Here is a 26151-nt window from a genome sequence, read left to right on the forward strand (position 1 = left end):
TGGACACGTGGCAGATGAAATTTAATGCAGAAAAATGTAGAAAGGAAGGAAGAATGAGGAGAGGCCATATAAACTAGAGGGCACAACTCTAAAAGGGGTACAGGAACAGAGAGATCTGGGGTATATGTGCATAAATCATTGAAGGTGGCAGGGCAGGTTGAGAAAGTGGTTAAAAAAAGCATACAGGATCCTGGGCTTTATAAACAGAGGCATAGAGTACAAAAGTAAGGAAGTCATGATGAACCTTTATAAAACACTGGTTCGGCCATAAATGGAATATTGTGTCCAGTTCTAGGCACCGCACTTTAGGAAAGATGTGAAGGCCTTAGAGATTTACTAGAATGATTCCAGGGATGAGGGGCTTTAGTTACGTAGATAGACTGGAGAAGCTGGGGTTGTTCTCCTTGGAAAAGAGAAGGTTGCGAGGAGATTTGATAGAGGTATTCAAAATCATGAACGGTCTAGACAGAGTAGATAGAGAAAAACTGTTCCCATTGGCAGAAGGGTCAAGGACCAGAGGACATAGATTTAAGGTGGTTGGCAAAAGAACCAAATGAGGAAAGACTTTTTTCACACAGCGAGTGGTTATGATCTGGAATGCACTGCCCGAGGAGGTGGTGGAGGCAGATTCAATCGTGGCCTTCAAACGGGAACTGGATACGTACTTGAAAGGAAGAAACTTGCAGGGCTACGTGGATAGGGCGGGGGAGCGGGACTAGCTGGATTGCTCTTGCATAGAGCTGGCGCAAACTTGATGGGCCGAATGGCCTCCTTCCGTGCTGTAACCTTTCTATGATCTTCAACAATATACCACAGTGATGGGAAACAAACAGCAAAAATACAGGAGGGGACAGAATACAAATCAAACATTTTTTAAAAAGGTAACCTACTACTGGTGTGGAGAAGTGGGATAGTAATGTTTTTCTCTGTTGAGGGATCCGATAGTTCTGGTACAATAGGATGCCATACTACAGAAGAAAAAGAAAATATATTGCTAATTGCATTCTTTAAACATGAATGGCACACCTTACAAAGAGGAAACTTTTAGATATCACTATGATTGCACATCTATTTCCTAACTGGGAAGTTTACTTTTAATTCTACATTTATAAAACTAAAATTTTGTTACAAACAAGAATGGTATAACCAAGTTAGATGGTTTTATTAAACTTGGTATCAGTTTAAAAATTGTAAATTTATGACCAAAGTAGGAAGTAAAATAGCTGAATTTAGATTGAATAACTTTTAAGAAGGATATGGTGATCTCATTACTGAGCAGTTACACCAACAAGGGAATACCTTGAGGAGTCGAAAAGCTGTCATCCAACATGTCCTACTCTGTTCATCTTCTGCACACAACAATCGAAGGTCCTTTGTTTCATTCTTCATCTTTATGGGCTGAATTGAACAAGGAAAACTGCAGTCATACATGCTATTACTTCTTAAAGAAAGTTAGAAATTTCAGTTTAATATATTACATTGAAGTTGTGACTGACTAATAGTCTACAAACTGTTACTGTCCAAATCAAATTGAAAACTAATTGAATCTCTTCTAAAAAGTGTTTTAATAAAAAAGAATTTGCATTTGCAATAATACTTCCAAAGTGCTTCACACAATTAATTACTTAAAAGTATTGACTGATTTAGTCAAAAATGCAGCCATTCTGGCTTCCAGCAACTTCCACAGACAGCAATTAGTAGTGGCTGAAGATGGCTGGCCCTGCTACCAAAAGAACTCCCATTCCTTTAAATACTGCTGTAGAATTTTTAATGTCCATCCAAACCACTGGAACAAGCAGAAGGGATACTGGCTTAATATCTCATCCAAAAGATAGCACCTCCAACAATGGAATGCTCAGCACTGTGTTGTCATGTCATACTACATTATGAGCTCAAGCCCCAGTGTGAGGTTCAAACCCACAATGTGACCCAGAGGATTGCCAGCAACCAGACAACCCGACAGACATATTGTATTTCCCAAAGCAGGTCAAAAAATACTTCCAGAATATTTCATGTGACATGGACACTTAAGTGATGTGATTGAATGTACTAGTGGAACATTTGTTTAGTGAACAGATTCATTTCTGCGTGGAGGAAAAATTAGATGTTTATAAATAATTCAAAATCGCAGGGTTGTATGTAAAACAAAGCACAGTGAAGTATTTGAACAAATATCCTGGTTAGAAAAAATACCTTTATACAAAAACCATAGTCAGTTGGTGCACTGTATGTTTTTTTGCCAGCTACTGATGAAAAGACATTATTATCTTCAATGTCAGCTAACAGCTGCAGATGTCTTGGTTCCTGAGCAAATGACAAGATGAAAAACATTTAGAATCTGTGACGTTGCTGCCATTATTAATATAAATTATTTTTATTCTTGAGAATGTGACTTACAAAACACACGTTTAAACGTCATGTGATTCTGCAACAAAACCATCAGCTTTCAGACTTGAGTATTCAATTACTAATGAAGTGGTTAATGTTTACAGCAAGCATAAACTTTCTAGTTGCACACTGGAACTATTTAAGAGTGATCAAATTATTAGCACCACTAGATGGCAGTATGGTACCCAACAAAGGAATTACGAGACCGAAATGATTTTTTCTCAGAATCAAACTAAATTTTGCTCGTACAAAAAGAAGTTTGCCATGATAACTATTTAAAAAAAATACACTTTTGAATGCCAGTGATATTAAACTGATGTGGCATTTGAGGAGAACCATCAAAAGTTCAGAAATTTAGTTTAATATTTGTCACTGGAAAAGGCCTTATTTTCTGTTGTCTTAAAACCTTGATGTTGATAGCACAGATCTTGCATTTCTAAAAATATAAAAAGTAATCCTCATTCCCAAAAGGACAAATGCCCTACTTGGAAAACTACCCTCCCCTTACCCCATCCTCCTCTGGCTGATGCTGGAAGCCCTTTGGTACCTAGTAACAATTTTTCATATGCGAGGCTTAACAACGATGGTTAGAAGGTGATACAACTAAGAAACTTCTCACCGAATTTGACTCTGGCCGCACATCGTCACTTCATACAGGAAGTCATTAATACTTTTGGCATTACACTTTAAGGTCCTATAAGACAAGCACCTTGGGGGCCTCTTCAATCTTGATTGATGAATACATTATTTAGACATTAATTTCTGTGCAAGTTATTCAGCTGTGAAGCCGAAGTACTGAAGATTTATAATATTTGAACTGAACACTACAGAAACCATAGCGAATATAAGAATCAACTTCCTTTTAAAACATACAAAAGGGCATGATATTTCCCCAATATTATTGAAAACTCTGGAAATGTGCATATACCACAATAGACCTTGCTAAAGTACGAATTAGAACAAACCCACAAACACAAATAATTGCACATTACTGGAACTCGTAACAACGATTTGCTAATAAACTTTATTCCCACCAGTAGTTTTTCCATAATTCTGTTCATGGGTGGTGAGGGGGCTGGCTCTCTATTGAGTCAGGACGTGAGAGGAATGATTGTAGAATACGGTTGGGATCAAATGGACAAACTGAAGAGTCAGATTGAGAGATGGGAGACCACAGAGTCAGGCTGGGCCAGAAGCAGATAAGGTTGAGAGGATGAGTGGAGAGATGAATCTCAAGGTCTGCGCCTGATATTAGGGAGATGAAATCAGCAGAACAGGTGAGTGCAAACTCAGACCTGGATGGCAACTTCTTTGAGTCAGTTTAGCTCAGTTGGTAACACTTATGCCAAGTCAGAAGGTTGTGGGTTCAAACTCCATTCTAAGTTGAGCACATAACCGAGGCTGAAAGTTTAGCACAGTACTGAGGAAGTTCTACATTGTTGGAGGTGCCCCTTTTTGCATTAAACTTTAAATCAAGGCCTGTTCCCCTGTTCCGGAGATTTAAGTGGATGTAAAGATCTCATGGCACCTTCAAAAAAGAGCAGGGAGTTATCCATTGTGCTGCTTATGGGACCTTGCTGCGCATAAATTGGCTGCCCCAATGCCTATATAATAGCAGTGACTGTAGCGTCAGAAGTAATTCATTGGTCGTGACAGACATTGGAACCTCCTTCCTGATAAGCTTTACGGTCTGAGGTCCGATCGGTGCCTTCTGAAAATGTGACATGCCACCACACATAGTAAGTAGAGACTAACTGTGCATAGTTCCGGTCTCCATATTATAACAAGGATAAGAAGGTTCAAAAAAGATGATACCAGAACTGAGGGGATATACTTACACAAAAAGCACCAAAAATAGTGGGGAACCAAGGGGCTAATGAGAGTGAGGAACTTAAAGTAATTATCAGTAGAGAAAAAGTACTTGAGAAACTAATGGGACTAAAAGCCGATAAATCCCCTGGACCTGATGGCCTACATCCAAGGGTTCTAAAAGAGGTGGCTGCAGAGATAGTGGATGCATTGGTTATGATCTTCCAAAATTCCCTAGATTCTAGAACTGCCCCAGCAGATTGGAAGGTAGCAAACGCAACCCCACTATTCAAGAAAGGAGAAGAGAAAACAGGGAACGACAGGCCAGTTAGCCTGACATCAGTCGTTGGGAAAATGCTGGAATCCATTATTAAGGAAGTGGTAACAGGGCACTTAGAACTTCATAATATGATTAGGCAGAGTCAATATGGTTTAAGAAAGGGAAATCGTGTTTGACAAATTTCTTAAGAGTTTTTTTTTTAAGGACGTAACATGCAGGTTAGTTAAAGGGGAACCAGTGGATGCAGCATATTTGGATTTTCAAAAGGCATTCGATAAGGTGCCACATAAAAGGTTGTTACGCAAGATAAGGGCTCATGGGGTTGGGGTAACATATTAGCATGGATAGAGGATTAGTTAACAGACATAAAACAGAGTGTTGGGATAAATGGGTCATTTACAGGCTGTAACTAGTGGGGTGCCGCAAGGATCGGTGCTTGGGCTTCAGCTATTTACAATCTATATTAATGACTTAGATGAGGGGACCGAGTGTAATGTATCCAAGTTTGCTGACGATACAAAGCTAGGTGGGAAAGTAAGCTGTGAGGAAGACACAGAGTCTTCAAAGGGATATAGACAGATTAAGTGATTAAGGTGGCAGATGGAGTATAGTGTGTGGAAAGCCATTCCACCATCTACAAGGCCCGAGTCAGGAATGTGATGGAATACACTCCACTTGCTTGGATGAGTGCAGCTCCAACAAGACTCAAGAAGCTCAACACCATCCAGGACAAAGCAGCTCGCTTGATTGGCACCCCATCCATCAACCTAAACATTCACTCCCTTCACCACCGGCGCACTGTGGCTGCAGTGTGTACCATCCACAGGATGCACTGCAGCAACTCGTCAAGGCTTCTTCGACAGCACCTTCTAAACCCGCAACCTCTACCATCTAGAAGGACAAGGGCAGCATGCACATGGGAGCACCACCACCTGCACGTTCCCCTCCAAGTCACACACCATCCTGACTTGGAAATATATCACCGTTCCTTCATCGTCGCAGGGTCAAAATCCTGGAACTTCCTACCAAACAGCACTGTGGGAGAACCTTCATCACACGGACTGCAGCAGTTCAAGGCAGCAGCTCAGCACCACCTTCTCAAGGGCAATTAGGGATGGGCAATAAATGCTGGTCTTGCCAGCGACGCCCACATCCCATGAGCGAATAAAAAAAAGAGGTTATTCACTTTGGTAGGAAGAATAGAAAAAGGGAATACTTTTAAATGGTGAGAAACTATTAAATGTTGGTGTTGAGAGAGACTTGAGTGAACTGGTACAAGAAACACAAAATGTTAGCATGCAGGTATAGCAAACAATTAGGAAGGCAAATGGCATGTTGGTCTTTATTGCAAGGGGGTTGGAGTACAGGAGTAAGCAAGTCTTACTACAATTATACAGGGCTTTGGTGAGACCTTACCTGGAGTGCTGTGTACAGTTTTGGTCTCCTTATCTAAGGAAGGATATACTTACCATAGAGACGGTGCAACGAAGGTTCACTAGATTAATTCCTGGGATGAGAGGATTGTCCTGTGTAGCGAGGTTGAGTAGAATGAGCCTATACTCTCTGGAGTTTAGAAGAATGAGAGATGATCTCATTGAAACATATAAGACTATGAGGGGGTTTGATAGGGTAGAGGCTGAGAGATTGCTTCCCTCGGCTGGAGTCTAGAACTAAAGGGCACAGTCGCAGGATAAGGGGTCGACTGAGATGAGGAAGCATTTCTTCGCTCAGAGGGTTGTGAATCTTTGGAATTATTTACCTTAGAGGACTGTGGATGCTGAGTCTTTCAGTATATTCAAGGCTGAGACAGATAAATTTTTGGACTCTAGGGGAATCAAGGGCTATGGGGATTGGGCAGGAAAGTGGAGTTGAGGTTGAAGATCAGCCATGATCTGATTGAATGGCAGAGCAGGCTCGAGGGCTGTATGGCCTACTCCTGCTCCTATTTCTAATGTTCTTGTTCTCATCAGGAAAGGCTGAACAGGCTGGGTCTCTTTTCTCTAGGAAAGAGAAGGCTGAGGAGTGACCTGGCAGAGATCTTCAAAATTATGAAGGGGTTTGATAAGGTAGATGTAGAGAAGACGTTCCCACTTGTGGGGGAGACCAAAACTAGGAGCAATAAATGTAAGACAGTCACTAGTTAATCCAAAAGGAATCTAGGAGAATCTTCTTTGGGTAAAGAGTGGCAAGAATGTGGAACTCGGGACCACGAAGAGTAGTTGAGACTAATAGTATAGATGCATTTAAGGGGTTGCTAGATAAGGACATGAGGGAGAAAGGAACAGAAGGATATGATGACAGGGTTAGATGAAGAGGGGTGGACAGAGGCTCGTGTGGAGCATAAATGCCAGCATAGGCCAGTTGGGCAGAATGGCTTGTTGTAGGCTTCATGTAACTATGTAAGATCAATCAGAAAGCAAGTAGGAAATCTACCTTAAGACATCAATCTTATTAGTAATGCAAGATGCCACAGCTTAATGCACACAATTCCAGTTTTAGCAGCAAACTTTCAGATAATAAAATTCTCCAAATATAGCCAATGAGGTTAAGAAATGTGGTCCATATACAGGTCAATGAAACAACTAGCACTGGGTCTCTATGCAATGTATGCGCCAAAGGTTTCCACTGATCATCACATAGCCCAGTACCAGGGGAGAACTGCGGATCTCTCATCACGGACATATGATTAAACCTATAACCTTAACCAGTACAATCCAGCACTATACCATGTGTTGCATTTATCGATTGAATCAAGAGGGCTCTCGGCTTTAGGAAAAAAAGTTTGGGAACAATTCTGGTCTAATATACAATTGTCAGAATCATTTCCGACCTGTCCATGTTATGTACCTCAAAACTGTGCAAATCTGTACCCCCTCAGTCTTCCCTTGCTCCTACAATCTATAAGCTTTTATAACCAAAATTTTGCATCATATTGCTACTGCTTCCAGATTTGTTTCATCAGATGTCCTATTTATTTCAACCATGGTTATGTTTTATACTATGAACCTTGGACTTGCTCAGTAGAAAAAAAAACAGAAGTTATCTTCATCTGCAAAACTTTTCTTGTACAGATTTACACACTCCAAACTGTAGCTTACCTTTGAAGTTCCTTTTGAGGAAAAGTAAAGGCCTGATCTTCGCAAAAATACATACAATTTCTTCCATGACTTCTTCCCCACTTCCTTCACATGCAAGGATCCTTGAATTTCTGGACAACTGCTAGAGTTCAAGAAGTTCTGTAACAAGATTGACACTGGTACCATAGTTTAAATATGAAGACAAAAAATACTATTCGAGAGAGGTTGCGTAAATGTTTGTGGACAGGCAGATTTAGTAGACCAGCAGATCTCCCACTGCATCACCCACAATAAATCAGAGGCATTATAAGAACAGGATTGTTATGCCAAGCAGTATTTCCAGGGGAACTGACCTATATGCATGGCAGAGAGGGGATATGGCTGGCATCTGGGTGTACTGGGAAGCAGGCATGGATAGAGGATTGGCTAACTAACAGAAAACAAAGAGTCGGGATAAAAGGGTCAATTTCAAAATGGCAATCTGTAACTAGTGGGGTGCCGCAGGGATCAGTGCTGGGGCCTGAACTATTTACAATATATATCAATGACTTGGATGAAGGAACAGAGTGTATTGTGGCCAAATTTGCTGATGATACAAAGATGGGTGGAAAAGCAAGTTGCGAGGAGGACACAAAGTGTCTGCAAAGGGATATTGACAGGTTAAGCGAATGGGCAAAAATTTGGCAGATGGAATACAATGTGGGAAAATGTGAAGTCATCCACTTTGGGAGAAAAAATAAAAAAGCAAAATATTATTTGAATGGAGAAATACTACAAAATGCTGCGGTACAGAGGGATCTGGGTGTCCTTGTACATAAAACACAAAGTCAACATACAGGTGAAGCAGGTAATCTGGAAGACAAAACGGAATATTGGCCTTTATTTCTGGGGGGTTGGAGTATAAAAGCAGGGAAGTCATGCTACAACTGTATAGGGTGCTGGTGAGACAACACCTGGAGTACTGCGTACAGTTCTGGTGCCCTTATTTAAGGAAGGACATACTTGCATTGGAGGCAGTTCAGAGAAGGTTCACTAGGTTGATTCCGGGTATGGAAGGGTTGTCTTATGAGGAAAGATTGAACAGGTTGGGTCTATACTCATTGGAGTTTAGAAGAATGAGAGGAGATCTTATTGAAACATATAAGATTCTGAGGGGACTCGACAGAGTAGATGCTGAGAGGATGTTACCCCTCATGGGGAATCTAAAACTAGGGGGCATAGTCTCAGAATAAGGGGTTGCCCGTTTAAGACGGAAATGAGGAGGAATTTCTTCTCCCAGAGGGTCGTGAATCTTTGGAATTCTTTACCCCAAAAAGCTGTGGAGGCTGAGTCATTGAATACATTCAAGGCTGAGTTAGACAAATTTTTGATCCGCAAGGGAGACAAAGGATATGGGGAAAAGGCAGGAAAGTGGAGTTGAGGTAAAATTCAGATCAGCCATGATCTCATTGAATGGCCTACTCCTGCTCCTATCTCTTATGGCATGTAGTACAACAGCGTGGGATGGAGTTTCACCATCTAGCTGTATTTTGAGGGAAATTCTAGGGTCCAGATGCACAGGAAGGAGGGTCACAGGACTTTGGGAACACTAGAGAGGGAAGTTCTAGGAATACTGAGGCAGATCCTATGAACTGGAATTATTGGAAGAGTGGCCCTGAGAGCACTGCACTCAGATCAGGGAGCACTGGGAATGTGTTCTAGGAGCTCGTAAGTCTCTGGGAATTGAGGGTGGGAATCCTGGGGAACAGGGCAAGGGGCAGGATTTTAGAACATGGCGGACAGAGTCTAGCATTATTTAGAGCTGCTGGGACCTGGCAGTATTGATGAGCAAGATTTAACAGCCATGTGAGGGGGAGGCCGGTCACTGACCACTGCCTCAGGCTGAATCAGACTCTACGCAATCTCAGCGTTGTATTTGACCCCAAGCTGAGCTTCTGATCCATAGTTACTCTGTCACGGAGACAGCCTACTTGCACCTCAAATATACTTCGCCTCTGCCATCTCCATTATTCTGCTGCTGAAACCCTCATTCACGCCCTGGTCACCTGCAGACCTGACAATTCTTATGCTCTCTTGGTCAGCCTCACGTTCTCCACCCTCTAAACTTTGGCTCATGCAAAACGCTGCTGCCTGCACTAGCTTCTGCTCATCTATCACCTCTGTCCTTGCTAACATATATTGGTTCTTGGTCCCTCAGTGCCTCCACTTTGAAATTCTCATTTACTTGTTTGAATCCATTGTGGTCTCACCCCACCCTATCTCTGTAACCTTTGTCAAACCCCAAACATAGTATTTCTCTTACTCTGAACATTTATGTAACCGCTCCCCGTCTTGACCCACCCTTGGCAGCTATGCCTTCAGCCACCTGGGCCGCACGTGCTGGAATTCCCTCCCTATATCTCTTTGTCTCTCCAGCTCCTCCTTTAAGAATGTCCTTAAAACCACCTCTGTGATCAAGCTTTCAATCACCCCTCTAATAGCTTCTACTTTGGCTCGGCGGCCATTTTTGGCTGATTTTTCAATGTTTAAGGTGCTATATAAATGTAAATTGTTGTTTAATAAACATAAACTTTCATGAAATTGTCAAAATGCTCAAAAGTTTTTCTTAAGCCTCAAATATAACCCAGGAGAGAGATTCTTAAATTGAATTTTCAACGGCAGTTAACAGCGATCTCTCTCTATTTTCTTTTCTAACTATCAAAAAGATACAACAGGTGTTCCTTTTCACAAATTTTGCCTTGTACAGGTGATGCTGAAAGGGGTAGAGGAACAGATACTCTTACGTGCATAAGTACGTAACTGATTGACAATGCAAATGAGGATAGATGAAGCGGATAGATAAAGCCATAAAAAGGTCAATAGGATTTGTTGTTTTATAAATTGGGGCATAGACTATAAGAGCAAAGAGATAATAATAAATTTGTACAAATCAAAATTAGGCCACAGTTAGAGAGAACTGTGTGCAGTTTTAAGTGCCCCATTACAGAAAGGATGTTAAAACCATACAGCATGTAGATTCTGTTGGATAATATTAGGAATGATAAATTATAGTTATGAGTAGAGACTGGAGATACTGGGATTACTTTCACCAGAGCATAGAAGGTTTTTAAAATTATGAAGAATTTTGATACGGTGAAAAGATAATTTCCTCTGGTTGGGGAGTAACTTATGAGGGGTTATCATTTTAAAATAGTCACTAAAAGAGGGAAGAAAAAGGCAAGGGAAATTTATTTATGCAGAGCTGTTACAGCATGGAATGCTTTGCCCAGGAGTAGTTGAGGCAGATACTACAGCATTTTTAAGGGAAGAGTCAATAAACATGTGAAGCAGATGATGATGCAGGATACACGGAAGTGAGCAGGGGCACTGGAATTAGTTTTGATTGCCCAAGCAAACAACCAGCACAAACATTTTTCCATAGAATCATACAGTACAGAAGGTGGCCATTCAGCCCACTGTGTTTGTGCCAGCTCTTTAAAAGAGTTAACCAACCAATCAGTCCCACTCTCCTGCTCTTTGCTCATAGCCCAGCAAATTTCTCCTTTTCAAATATCTGTTTTTCTCTATGATATGGATGGCGCTTGTCCAAAATTTCTCATGTTCCTTCTAATTCTTTAAAAATCAATCTATACATCCTTGCCCCTAAATCTTCATTGCCTTGGGAATCAAGTCATTGCAGACACTTGCTCTATCTCATTGTTTCTCAGAGCCTGAAAACTGCAATCCTTATCTCCCTCAGTCTTGCCTTCCTCTTTGATTCTTCAGGCTTTTAAAACCCATTGCTGCTGTCATCTAATCACTATCTCCTGATTTACCTCAGTTTCTTTCAACCTTAGTATTGCCTCACTATAGTATCAGATTGGTATTCAATTGGTAACCAAGGGTAAGGTCTATACCTTACCCTTGGTTACTAATTGAAAAAAAACAATTCCACACTCACAAAAATAATCCTTTTACCTGCAAGAGCTGCGAATGTGGGTTACTTCCATTTAACTCCTGGCAACAAGCCACCATCTGCTCTGGAAAGAAGCTCTGTCCAAACAAATAATACTGATTAAAGGCTGGCCAATACACGTGCTTCATTAAAAACTAGACATTTTTAATCAAAATTCCTTACCAGTTGCTGGATTTAATTAACAAGAAACATATCAACTTTAAACAATTTAGCCTAGTAGCAAAGAGGTGGCTGCCTCTCTAATAGGCCATGAACTCAGTTCCCACGGCTGCTCACGACATATATCCAATCATCAGGACTGGGGGATTGCAAATGTTACACCGCTGTTCAAAAAAGGGGAGAGGGATAAACCCGGTAACCATAGGTCAAGTCAGCCTAACATCAGTGGTGGGGAAACTTTGAAACACAATAATCTGGTACAAAATTAATTGGCACTTGGAAAAAATATGGGTTAATACATGAAAGCTAGCTCGGATTTGTTAAAGGACAATCTTGTTTAACGAATTTGATTGAGTTGTTTGATGAAGTAACGGAGAGGGTTGAAGAGGGTAGTGTGGTTGATGTGTATATGGGCTTTCAAAAGTTTAATTAAGTACCACATAATAGACTTGTTAGCAATATTGAAGCCCATGGGTTTAAAGGGGCAGTGGCTGCGTGGATACAAAATTGGCTAAGGGACAGAAAGCAGAAGTCAACGGTTGTACTTCAGACTGGAGGGAAGAATACAGTGGTGTTTCCCCAGGGATCAGTCTTGGGGCCACTGCTTTTTTTGATATATATTAATGGTCTGGACTTGGGTATACAGGGCATAATCTCAAAGCATGCATATGATACAAAACTCGTGAATGTAGTAAACAGTGAGAACATAGACATACTGGTGAAATGGGCAAACACATGGCAGATGAAATTTAATGCAGAGAAGTATGAAGTCATTCATTTTGGTAGGAAGAATGCAGGGAGGCAATATAAATTAAAATGGTACAATTTTAAAGGGGGGGGGGGAGGAACAGAGTGTTCTGAGGGTGTACGTGCACAAGTCTTTGAAGGTGGCAAGACAAATTGAAAAAGCTGTTAAAAAAGCATATAGGATCCTTGGTTTTATTAATAGAGGCCTAGAGTACAAAAGCAAGGAAGTTATGTTAAACCTTTATAAAACAGTGGCTAGGCCCCAGCTGGAGTAGTGTCCCCAATTCTGCGCACAACACTTCAGGAAGAAAGTCAAGGCCTTAGAGAGGGCGTAGAGGAATGGTACCAGGGATGAAACAATTCAGTTACATCGAGAGACTAGAGAATCTGGGGTTGTTCTCCTTAGAGCAGAGAAGGTTATGGGGAGATTTGATAGAGGTGTTCAAAATCATGCAGGGTTTTGATACAGTAAATAAGGAGGAACTGTTTCCAGTGGCAGAAGGGTCAGTAACCAGAGGACACAGATTTAAGATAACTGGCAGACGAACCAGAGGCGGCATGAGGAAAAAAAATTTTATGCAGCGAATTATGATCTGGAATGCAAAGCCTGAAATGCTGATGGAAGCAGATTCAATAATTACTTTCAAAAGGGAATTGGATAAATACTTGAAGGGGAAAAATTTGCAGGACAATGGGGAAAGAGCAGGGGAGTTGGACTAATTGGATAGCTCTTTCAAAGAGTCAGCACAGGTACAATGGGCCGAATTGCCAACTTCTGTGCTGCATCATTCTACGATCTCAGTAGGACAAGTTTAACCAGTGCCAGATATCAGATAGACTGCTAAGGCAGGTGACCAACTTGGGGGAGGGGGGGAGGGGGGGGGGGGGAGTGAAGTTGGAAAACAATGTCCAAGTCCTCACAGTTGAATTACACATCCAGTTACAATACATAACAGCACTGATTATGCTTATGGAGATGGTCACAGATGAGATTATTCCACATTCCTGGGCAGAGGATACCTGGTGCAAATCAGTCCGCTGGGGCAGAAATTAAGAAAATTAAAACAATTCTGGCGCTTTCCTTTTGAAAGGAAAACGGTCACCAGAAATGGCCATAAGATTTTAATCTCAAATTAATCCCACTATGCTGCCTTTGCAGCATTAATAAAGCCTCATCTGCTTTTGATATTGTCCTTCTCATACATCAGAATTGCCCCTTCATCCCACAGTGAAAATCTCTGGAATGAAGAACTTAACTTATGGAACCTGAAGGGGTCCTTGTGATTCCCACTCATGCATGCAGCAAGACCTGGACAACATCCAGGCTTGGGCTCATAAGTGGCAAGTAACATTCGTGCCACACAAGTGCCAGGCAACGATCATCTCCAACAAGAGAGAGTCTAACCACCTCCCCTTGACATTCAACGGCATTACCATCGGCGAATCCTTCACCATCAACATCCTGGGGGTCACCATTGACCAGAAACTTAACTGGACCATCCACATAAATACTGTGGCTACAAGAGCAGGTCAGAGGCTGGGTATTCTGTGGCGAATGACTCACCTCCTGACTCCCCAAAGCCTTCCCACCATCGACAAGGCACAAGTCAGGAGTGTGATGGAATACTCTCCACTTGCCTGGATGAGTGCAGCTCCAACAACACAAGAAGCTCGACACCATCCAGGACAAAGCAGTCCGCTTGATTGACACCCCATCCACCACCCTAAACATTCACTCCCTTCACCACCGGCACACCGTGGCTGCAGTGTCTACCATCTACAGGGTACACTGCAGCAACTCGCCAAGGCTTCTTCGACAGCACCTCCCGAACCCTCGACCTCTACCACCTAGAAGGACAAGGGCAGCAGGCACATAGGAACAACACCACCTGCACATTCCACTCCAAGTCACACACTATCCCGACTTGGAAATATGTCGCCGTTCCTTCATCATTGCTGGGTCAAAACCCTAGAACTCCCGACCTAACAGCAATGTGGGAGAACCTTCACCACAGAGACTGCAGCGGTTCAAGAAAGCGGCTCACCACCACCTTCTCAAGGGTAATTAGGGATGGGCAATAAATACTGGCCTTGCCAGCGACGCCCACATCCCATGAACGAATGAAAAAAAAACTAAAATGAGGTCAGAGACGTGAAACCAGCCCTCATTTCCCTTTTACTGAGACAACCCCGGAGTAATTTTGTTGCGTAGCAAATAACGTAATTAGACAAAAATGAATATACGACACAATTCAATTAGAACCGGTCGGGTCGGAGATTAGAAGACAGGTACATATAAAAGATACTGCAAAGAATTAAAAGACTGCATCACAAGTAGGCTAGTTTATTTTCATCATTTATCCTCTGGAGATTAGGATAATATCACAGACATGCCAAAAACTGGTAACTGATTTGGTGTTAAGGCCTCAGTGCACTTGAGCAAGTCAAGTGAAAATCAACCAGGGCCCCCTCCTTGATTGCTACCCAGTGGCCCCTGCTGGAAAGTGCACGTGCGTGGATGTCAGGCGATGGCAGCATTGGGCTCAGCTGGTCAAGTAGCCTGTAAATAGTCTCTTATGTAAGTTCACATAGAAGTGTAGAAACACCACGTAGGCAAAGTACTGGACGGTGACTGGGGCCTACGAACCACCCAATGGCAGCAGTACGGTAGCATAGTGGTTATGTTACTGGACTAGTAATTCAGAGGCCTGGACTAAAATCCAGACTCATGAGTTCAAATCCCGCCACGGCAGCTGGCGAATTTAAATTCAATAATTAAATTCAATTAATTAAATAAAAATCTGGAATTAAAATACTAGTATCAGTAATGATGACCATGAAACTACCGGATTGTCGTAAAAACCCATCTGGTTCACTAATGTCCTTTAGGGAAGGAAACCTGCCGTCCTTACCCGGTCTGGCCCAATTGTGACTCCAGACCCACAGCAATGTGGTTGATTCTTATATTGCCCTCTGAAATGGCCGAGCAAGCCACTCAGTTGTAAAATCTCGCTACGAAAAGTCATAATAAGAATAAAACCGGACGGACCACCCAGCATCGGACCACTAGGCACTGGACACGACAACGGCAAACCAAGCCCAGTCGACCCTGCAAGGTCCTCCTTACTAACATCTGGGGACTTGTGCCAAAATTGGAAGAGCTGTCCCCACAGACTAGTCAAGCAACAGCCTGACATAGCCATACTCACAGAATCATACCTTTCAGCCAACGTCCCAGACTCTTCCATCACCATCCCTGGGTATGTCCTGTCCCACCGGCAGGACAGACCCACCAGAGGTGGCGGTACAGTGATATACAGTCAGGAGGGAGTGGCCCTGGGAGTCCTCAACATTGACTCCGGACCCCATGAAATCTCATGGCATCAGGTCAAACATGGGCAAGGAAACCTCCTGCTGATTACCACCTACCGTCCTCCCTCAGCTGATGAATCAGTCCTCCTCCATGTTGAACACCACTTGGAGGAAGCACTGAGGGTAGCAAGGGCACAAAATGTACTCTGGGTGGGGGACCTCAATGTCCATCACCAAGAGTGGCTCGGTAGCACCACTACTGACTGAGCTGGCCGAGTCCTGAAGGACATAGCTGCCAGACTGGGCCTGCGGCAGGTGGTGAGCGAACCAACACGAGGGAAAAACTTACTTGACCTCGTCCTCACCAATCGACCTGTCGCAAATGCATCTGTCCATGACAGTATTGGTAGGAGTGACCACCGCACAGTCCTCGTGGAGATGAAGTCCCGTCTTCGCACTGAGGACACCATCCAACGTGTTGTGTGGCACTACCACCGTGCTAAATGGGATAGATTCAGAACAGATCTAGCAGCTCAAAACTGGGCATCCATGAGGCGCTGTGGGCCATCAGCAGCAGCAGAATTGTATTCCAGCACAATCTGTAACCTCATGGCCTGGCATATTCCTCACTCTAGCATTACCAACAAGCCAGGGGATCAACCCTGGTTCAATGAGGAGTGTAGAAGAGCATGCCAGGAGCAGCACCAGGCGTACCTAAAAATGAGGTGCCAACCTGGTGAAGCTACAACTCAGGACTACATGCATGCTAAACAGCGGAAGCAACATGCTATAGACAGAGCTAAGTGATTCCACAACCAACGGATCAGATCAAAGCTCTGCAGTCCTGCCACATCCAGTCGTGAATGGTGGTGGACAATTAAACAACTAATGGGAGGAGAAGGCTCTGCAAACATCCCCATCCTCAATGATGGCGGAGTCCAGCATGTGAGTGCAAAAGATAAGGCTAAAGCGTTTGCAACCATCTTCAGCCAGAAGTGTCCAGTGGATGATCCATCTCGGCCTCCTCTCGATATCCCCACCATCATGGAAGCCAGTCTTCAGCCAATTCGATTCACTCCACGTGATATCAAGAAACGGTTGAGTGCACTGGATACAGCAAAGGCTATGGGCCCCGACAACATCCCAGCTGTAGTGCTGAAGACTTGTGCTCCAGAACTAGCTGCACCTCTAGCCAAGCTGTTCCAGTACAGCTACAACACTGGCATCTACCCGACAATGTGGAAAATTGCCCAGGTATGTCCTGTCCACAAAAAGCAGGACAAATCCAATCCGGCCAATTACCGCCTCATCAGTCTACTCTCAATCATCAGCAAAGTGATGGAAGGTGTCGTCGACAGTGCTATCAAGCGGCACTTACTCACCAATAACCTGCTCACCGATGCTCAGTTTGGGTTCCGCCAGGACCACTGGGCTCCAGATCTCATTACAGCCTTGGTCCAAACATGGACAAAAGAGCTGAATTCCAGAGGTGAGGTGAGAGTGACTGCCCTTGACATCAAGGGCAACATTTGACTGAGTGTGGCACCAAGGAGCCCTCGTAAAATTGAAGTCAATCGGAATCAGTGGGAAAACTCTCCAGTGGCTGGAGTCATATCTAGCACAAAGGTAAATGGTAGTGGTTGTTGGAGGCCAACCATCTCAGCCCCAGGAGCTCCTCAGGGCAGTGTCCTAGGCCCAACCATCTTCAGCTGCTTCATCAATGACCTTCCCTCCATCATAAGGTCAGAAATGGGGATGCTCGCTGATGACTGCACAGTGTTCAGTTCCATTTGCAACCCCTCAAATAATGAAGCAGTACGAGCCCGCATGCAGCAAGACCTGGACAACATCCAGGCTTGGGCTCATAAGTGGCAAGTAACATTTGCGCCAGATAAGTGCCAGGCAATGACCATCTCCAACAAGAGAGTGTCTAACCACCTCCCCTTGACATTCAACGGCATTACCATCGCCGAATCCCCCACCATCAACATCCTGGGGGTCACCATTGACCAGAAACTTAACTGGACCAGCCATATAAATACTGTGGCTACGAGAGCAGGTCTGAGGCTGGGTATTCTGCGGCGAGTGACTCACCTCCTGACTCCCCAAAGCCTTTCCACCATCTACAAGGCACAAGTCAGGAGTGTGATGGAATACTCTCCACTTGCCTGGATGATTGCAGCTCCAACAACACTCAAGAAACTCGACACCATCCAAGATAAAGCAGCCCGCTTGATTGGCACCCCATCCACCACCCTAAACATTCACTCCCTTCACCACCGGCGCACTGTGGCTGCAGTGTGTACCATCCACAGGATGCACTGCAGCAACTCGCCAAGGCTTCTTCGACAGCACCTCCCAAACCCACGACCTCTACCACCTAGAAGGACAAGAGCAGCAGGCACATGGGAACAACACCACCTGCACGTTCCCCTCCAAGTTACACACCATCCCGACTTGGAAATATATCGCCGTTCCTTCATCGTCGCTGGGTCAAAATCCTGGAACTCCCTTCCCAACAGCACTGTGGGAGAACAGTCACCACATGGACTGCAGCGGTTCAAGGAGGCGGCTCACCACCACCTTCTCGAGGGCAATTAGGGATGGGCAATAAATGCTGGCCTCGCCAGCGACGCCCACATCCCGTGAACGAATAAAAAAAGTCAGCATCAAATTGTATGTGGAATTATTGCCATCTATACTTTAGAGTTTCAGAAGATGGGGTCCAGGCTGGTCTATGACCTCTCGCTACTTAAATAATTCTAACATGTCGGCAATAAGAACTTTAGCTTTCCTGGTATAATGTAACTCTGGCTTCATTCACTGAAGGAACTTTTCTGTTTGGTAAAAGGATTCCTAAATTGATCCAAAACAACAGCTTCTTCAACTGCAGGATCTTTCAGAATAGCTTTTTTGAAATCTAATTCTGAATATTAGATCTAATACCCTTTCCTCCATACATTCCCCTTCTCCATCAAGAAAATAAGTCAATAGGTTAAATTACTTGTACTTTTACATCTACCAACTAGTTTCTTAATGTTTAATCCCACACAGTAATTCTGTCAACTTCATCCCACCACAGGACCTCAGACCTTAACTATGGACCCTCCCTTTCGTCTCCTCCCTGGCCTCTACTTACAACCAGGACATATTTATTCTAATCTTTGTCACGTCTATGTAACCTGAATTTCCCATGTGTACTTACGTGTGCATTTTGGCTACTGCTTTGGACCCAGGCCCTTTACTTCCATCTCCCTTTTCTTTTCTCTCTTCACCCATCTTGGGCATTTCTCTCCTGTCTGCTCCCCTTTCTGTTACCCAGTCATACCACCTTTTCATTTCTCCTCTCTTGGGTACTTTGCCCACCTAAATCCATACCCCAACGCTTCACTGTTCCTTGACCTTCCTGCCGTCACCCCAGGCTCTCTTGGATGAGTCTGCAGCTTCCTGCTGTGCATGCCTCAGTTTCGTCTATAGGACACTGAGACACTTGTCTCTGCCTCCTTACGGGAAGCATCCCCAACTGCTCCATCCTCCTCTCTCGCCGACTTTGTCCAGCGTACTTGCTGGCGGGCTATTCTCACCAATCTCCTTCCTATCCTGATCACCACTGACCCCTGAAGATCTGTTAGCAGATCAAAAATCACCACCCCTCTCATCTCCCCTGCAGATTGCCTTCACAACCTTATTGTAGATTATCTGAGTGAAGTGGCGCAGCTGAAGCGTGCTGCGCCCATAACCCAGAGGTCAATGGATCGAAACCATTCTCTGTTAGCAGTATGATTAACTTTGCTGTTCACAATATATATCAATGATTTGGATGAGGGAACTGAATGTAACATTTCCAAGTTTGCAGGCGACGCGGGGCTGGGGTGGAGTGAGAGCTGTGAGGAGGATGCAGGGAGGCTCCAGTGTGGTTTGGACGGGTTGGGTGAGTGGGCAGGAGCATGGCAGATGCGGTGCGGCGTGGATGGATGTGGGGTTGTTCACTTTGGTTGTGGGAACAGAAGGGCAGATTATTATCTGAATGGTGATAGATAGGGAAAAGGGGAGGTGCAACGAGATCTGGGTGTTCTTGTACACCAGTCGCTGGAAGCGAGCATTCAGGTGCAGCAAGCAGTTAGGAAGGCAAATGGTATGTTGGCCTTCATTGCAAGAGGATTTGAGTACAGGAGCAGGGATGTACAACTGCAGTTGTACAGGGCCTTGGTGAGACCACACCTGGAGTATTGTGCGCAGTTTTGGTCTCCTTATCTGAGGAAGGATGTCCTTGCCATGGAGGGAGTGCAACAAATTTACCAGACTGATTCCTGGGATGGCAGGACTGATGAATGAGGGTCGACTAGGCCTATATTCACTCGAGTTTAGAAGAATGAAAGGTGATCTCATCAAAACATATAAAATTCTAACAGGACTAGACAGACTAGATGCAGGGAGGATGTTCCCGATGGATGGGGAATCCATAACCAGGGATCATAGTCTCAGGATACGGGGTATGCCATTTAGAACCAAGATCAGGAGAAATTTCTTCACTCAGAGGGTGGTGAACCTGTGGAATTCTCTACCACAGAAGGCAGTGGAGGCCAAGTCATTAAATATATTCAAGAAGGAGATAGGTATATTTCTTGATGCTAAAGGGATCAAGGGATATGGGGAAAAAGCAGGAACAGGGTACTGAGTTAGACGATCAGCCATGATCATTTTGAATGGCACAGCAGGCCCGAAGGGGTGAATGGCCTTCTCTTGCTCCTATTTTCTATGACAGCACTGACATCATAGCCCTGACAGAAACTTGGCTCACGGTTGATAAAACCTTTCCCGACTTGAGTCTCACCGCCTGGTTGTACTTTCTATCACCTCCCCTGTCCAAATTGCTACGGCAGCCATGCAACCTGTTACCACAAAATCTCACCCTGATCACTGCTCTTCTGGCACCTTCTCCTCTTTTGTGCACCTCACCTTATTCCACCCCTCTTGCCTTTCCTTTAACATCCTTATTCGCACCCTAGCTCCACTAAACTCCCTTCCTGGCCACCTGCCAGCTGACACTGTAAACAGTACAGGTTCCACATGTACGATGACGACACCGATCTCTACCTCTCCACCAGCTCCCTTGACCTCTCCACTGCCTCTGGGTTGTCAAGGCTGCTTCTCCAACATCCAATCCTGAATGAGCCGAAATTTCCTCCACATTGGGGAAATCAGAGCCATTGTCTCCGCCCTTCCCGCCCCACAAACTCCATTCTTTTGCCACCGATTCCATCCCCATCCCCGACGCTGTGCGCTAAGTCGGTGACCCATTTGACCGACTGAGCTTTTGACCCTATACCCTCTCCATCACAAAGACCACTACTCCGTAACACTGCCCGTCTCTGTCCTTGCCTCAGCCCATCTGCTGCAGAAACCATCATCCATCCTTATGTCACCTCAAGCTCTACAATTCCAATGCTCTCCTGACTGGTCACCTATCCCTCACCTTCCATAAATTTGAGCTCAAATCAAAACTCTGCTGCCCGTATACTAACCTGTACAGATTCCCACTCACCCATCACCCGTGCTCGCTGACCCACGTTGGCTTGGTCCACCAATATCAATGCCTCAAATGTAAAATTCTCCTGTTCAAATTCCTTCATGGCCTTACCCACCCCTATCTTGGTAACCTCCTCCAACCCTGCAACCCTCCTAGAAACAAGCGTTCCTCCAATTCTGGCCTCTTATACAACTCCCACTCCCTTCACATCACGATTGGCAGGCGTGCTTTCAGTCTGGGACCGAAGCTCTGGAATTTCCTCCCCAAATGTCTCTGCCTCTCCTCCTTTAATACCCTCTTTAAAACCTAACTCTTTGACCAAACTTTTAGTTAGCCTTCCTAATATCTCCTTTGGCTTGGAGTCAATTTTTGTCTGATTATGCTACCGTGAAGCACTTTGAGACATGTTCCTACATTAAAGGCGCTATATAAATTTAAGTTGTTGTTGATGTTTTAGAAGGAGGCTTGCTGTTTTTTGAAGAAATGCAGCAGGTCGTTTTTGGGGTGGCTTTTATATTTCTTAAAGCATTCTACCATACCTTCCAAATGTTCTCTTTAGTGTTTTCCCATGTAATGGATGAACAGCTTCATCCAAAGATCTTCAGAAAATGTGAAGACTTCCCATGACCAACAGAAGGAGCACCAAAACCCAAACCAGAGTGCCTGTGACTAGTTTGCATGCTAATCAAGGAAGACACAAACATATTGAGAGCCTTTCCCACAGCAGCACAAAAATAAGCAAGAGACTTGAAAAGCAAGCCTATCCAGGAAGTGTTTGCACTAAGTAGTTCTAGAAGCAGTATCTGTGACACATTTGTATATGACAGCAAATCCCACTCCACTTCAGCAGTCAACAGTGCAATAAGTTGGAACTTCCATAACCCTTTCCCCATGGCAATTTTATGGCAAGCATCCGGAGTGCCTTGAGAGTCCCTCATTTTGTCACTGGTACAGGATAATCTCACCTTGTTCTGGGAAAAAAATGACAACAACCTCCACATAAACAGGTGATATATCCCTTTGGCTGGGAAGTATTATCAGTGAATTTCTGACACCGGGTGCCACAAGGATGTTTATTTCCTATGGTGGTTGCCAGCCCTTTCTTGGAAAAACTTTCACTCTTCTCCCACCATCTGTCTCTAATAGGGTCGTACTGATTTTATGCTGCCTGTCCTCACCGTTTTGGTTTCTCAGTTCTTGAATAAATTTCTCTCTCTCTCTCTCAGTCTTGAATAACAGGTTGTATGAAATTCTTGTCATCGCCGTCACCACGTGATTAAATATCATGCACTTTTACACCAAAGTATATAGGATGTCAGCAGCGTCCCAGATGCCCACCTATCCATATGACTTCTAGTTGATGATGTGCTTCTTTGTTACTTAAATGGACACACTTTTGTTTTGGCTGGGTTGGTTACCATCTGAGTTCCTTACATTACAACAGTGTACACTTCAAAGCTACTTCATTGGCTGTAAAATGCTTTGGGAAGTCCTGAGATCGTGAAAGGCGCTATATAAATGCGAGTCTTTCTTTTTAGTTTTTGCAGTGATAACCTGTTCAAGACTGCCTTGACTGTGGTTTCAATTTCTGTGAAAATTGTTGTGTGGCAACTCATCAGGTCATTGTTGTAAAGGAACCAGCAAGTCCCAGTGGATGCCCTTGATCATTTTGCAAATTGTTTTTGCTGCCTTCTGTGCTGGCCTCCCATTCACACAAAGAAACAATAGTTTTCAGGCTCAAATCAAAGCCACAAGGTTTTGTCCCGAACCTATTCTCAAAATTTTAATAACACAATAGTTTATGTGCCATATTTAGAAGAGAAATCTGTGAAGATAGCCAGTGTTCAATTACTAAGGTGCCCTCAAAGTATTCGGTCCAGTTCAGGATTTAGTCATGGCCTGATTTTCCAGTTCCAAAATAGTGTTGTTTGCAACAAACAGCATTATTTGTTACAGATTGTAGGTGGAATACAAGGATTAAATGAGTTAAATCTGTCCACCCAAGTTTTAATATGGTCAGCACTTTCAACAAACTTCAGGCAGTTAGATGTGGTGAAACATATTGAGCAACCAAGCTTTTGCTCTCAGTCCCAGATGCTGAAGGAACTTGTTCAGGGTGCCATCTATGCCTATTGCTTTTCTCCTTCAAACTGTTCTGAGATTAATTAATTTAATTAATTCCTCTCTCTGGAATAGTTGAGACCACTGACCGAGTGAGTCAAACATGATATTGCTCTCAATCTTTTGCAACCTTCACTTCCTCTTTGGCAGGGAACACAACAGTTGCCTCCTCCTTGCAGTATCCCATGAGTATCAGTTATAAGAAAACCAATATTGACTCATACGCGAACCCATATCAATTTGGCTGCTTCACTTGCTTAGTCCTCAGAAATCAAATGAGGAGAAGCAAAAATGGTATTACATCCACCAATATCCTCTTATACAACACTAATAATTAGTTTGAACACAAGTTTGCTCATGTGAAAATGCATCAATTCTAGCCACTTTATACCCTGAACATAATGCACATATCTTCCGTGTACACAAGATGCAGAGATGCTAGACACCTAGCCCCATACTCAGAGGCTCCAACTTCGAAGGGAAGCTGAACAGTATGGCAGTGCTACCTTTGCAATATGCACAGTGTACAAGAATGAGTATGCATCTAGGAACAGAGATGCTATCTTCCCAGGTCACTTTTCTGTTACCTCTATCTTTCAGGCACTCCCACGTCAGTTCCAGTCCAATGGTTTGGAACATCAACTGGTGACTTTTTTAAAAAAAATTCATTCATGGGATGTAGGTGTCACTGGCAAGGCCAGCATTTATTGCCCATCCCAAATTGCCCTTGAGAAGGTGGTGGCGAGCCGCCTTCTTGAACTGCTGCAGTCCATGTGGTGAAGGTTCTCCCACAGTGCTGTTAGGTAGGAGTTCCAGGATTTTGACCCAGCGACAATGAAGGAACGGCGATATATTTCCAAGTCGGGATGGTGTGTGACTTGGAGGGGAACATGCAGATGGTGCCGTTCCCATGTGCCTGCTGCCCTTATCCTTCTAGGTGGTAGAGGTTGCGGGTTTGGGAGGTGCTATCGAAGATGTCTTGGCGACTTGCTGCAGTGCATCTTGCAAATGGTACACAGTGCAGCCACAGTATGCCAGTGGTGAAGGAGTGAATATTTAACGTATGGATAGGTTGCCAATCAAGCGGACTACTTTGTGCTGGATGGTCTTGACTGTTGTTGGAGCTGCATTCAGCCAGGCAAGTGGAGAGTATTCCATCACACTCCTGACTTGTGCCTTGTAGATATATCGCCGTTCCTTCATTGTCGCTGGGTCAAAATCCTGGAACTCCCTTCCTAACAGCACTGCGGGAGAACTGTCACCACACGGACTGCAGCGGTTCAAGAAGGCGGCTCACCACCACCTTCTCGAGGGCAATTAGGGATGGGCAATAAATGCCAGCCTCGCCAGCGACGCCCACATCCCGTGAATGAATAAACAAAAATGATGGAAAGGTTTTGGGGAGTCAGGAGGTGAGTCACTCGCCACAGAATACCCAGCCTCTGACCTGCTCTTGTAGCCACAGTATTTATGTGGATGGTCCATTTAAGTTTCTGGTCAATGGTGACCCCCAGGAAGTTGTTGGTGGGGGATTCGGCGATGGTAATGCCGTTGAATGTCAAGGGGAGGTGGTTAGACACTCTCTTGTTGGAGATGGTCATTGCCTGGCGCGAATGTTACTTGCCCAAGCCTGGATGTTGTCCAGGTCTTGCACCATGCGGGCATAGACTGCTTAATTATCTGATGGGTTCAACCGCCAAAGCACATTCTGGAATTCCTCCGAAATATAATGACTTGCTCTTTGAAGGTTGCACTACAAATGCACGACAGGATTAAACCTTTTATGAACAAAGGATAAGGAAGATGATAAAACTAGACCTGGTATTTGTCAGCTGCCTCATTTACCATTGGTGTAAATATTTTTATCCTCATACCACAGTCCCAAAGGTGACCACAGCGAGCCAGTGATCATTCCAACAGCCTGCACATAGAAACTGAGGCTTCAAGATGTGACAATCCAGAAGGATACGGACAGGACTGAATACCACCAGTTTAGTGGAATTTACAGTTTACAGCTCTGATCAAGAAAGCCAGCAAACAGAAATATCCCACAGGGATAGTAGTTATGAGGAGAGAACAGGTAAATTATTCTTTTCATTAATGCAGAGGTTAACAAAAGATCTGCTAGAGGCATTCAAAATTATGAAGGATTTTGATAAGATAAATATGGAGAAACTGTTCCCACTGGTTGGTAAGGCATAAATTTAAGGTTATCACCAAAAAAAATGAAAGGAGGTCAGGATATTTTGTTTATGCAGAGCAATGTCCCTTACAGTCAGAAACAGGAGAATTTATAATGGGGAACAAGGAAATGGCAGAGCAATTAAATAAATACTTTGGTTCTGTCTTCACGGAAGAGGACACAAATAACTTCCCAGAAATGCTAGGGAACGAAGGGACTGGTGAGAAGGAGGAATTAAACAAAATTAGTATTAATAAAAAAAATTGCTGGAGAAATTAATGGGACTGAAAGCCGATAAATCCCCAGGGCCTGATAATCTGCATCCCGGAGTACTAAAAGAGGTAGCCATGGAAATAGTGGATGCATTAATTGTCATCTTCCAAAATTCTATAGATTATGGAACAGTTCCTACAGATTGGAGGGTGGCAATTGTAACCCCACTATTTAAAAAAGGGAGAGAAAATAGGGAACTACAGTCCGGTTAGCCTAACATCAGTAGTAGGGAAAATGTTAGAGTTTATTATAAAGGATGTGATAACAGGACACTTAGAAAATATCAACGGGATTAGACAAAGTCAACATGGATGTATG

General features: G+C 43.8%; 1 protein-coding gene across 8 annotated transcripts in view; it reads right to left on the reverse strand.

Moving 5' to 3' along the window:
• LOC137341797 (growth factor receptor-bound protein 10-like) overlaps window positions 1–26151 on the reverse strand; it is a 222462-nt gene that overhangs the window by 14488 nt on the left and 181823 nt on the right. For all 8 annotated transcript variants that reach the window (XM_068005323.1, XM_068005332.1, XM_068005309.1 and 5 more), the window contains 5 exons: window positions 11512–11586; window positions 7576–7713; window positions 2194–2304; window positions 1300–1398; window positions 891–968 (listed from right to left, as the gene is read on the reverse strand). In XM_068005323.1, the coding sequence (XP_067861424.1) occupies window positions 891–968; window positions 1300–1398; window positions 2194–2304; window positions 7576–7713; window positions 11512–11586 (501 nt within the window). The remainder of the gene's footprint in view (window positions 1–890; window positions 969–1299; window positions 1399–2193; window positions 2305–7575; window positions 7714–11511; window positions 11587–26151) is intronic.

This window comes from Heptranchias perlo, chromosome 2 (assembly GCF_035084215.1).
Source record: "Heptranchias perlo isolate sHepPer1 chromosome 2, sHepPer1.hap1, whole genome shotgun sequence".
Classification (NCBI taxonomy): Eukaryota; Metazoa; Chordata; class Chondrichthyes; order Hexanchiformes; family Hexanchidae; genus Heptranchias; species Heptranchias perlo.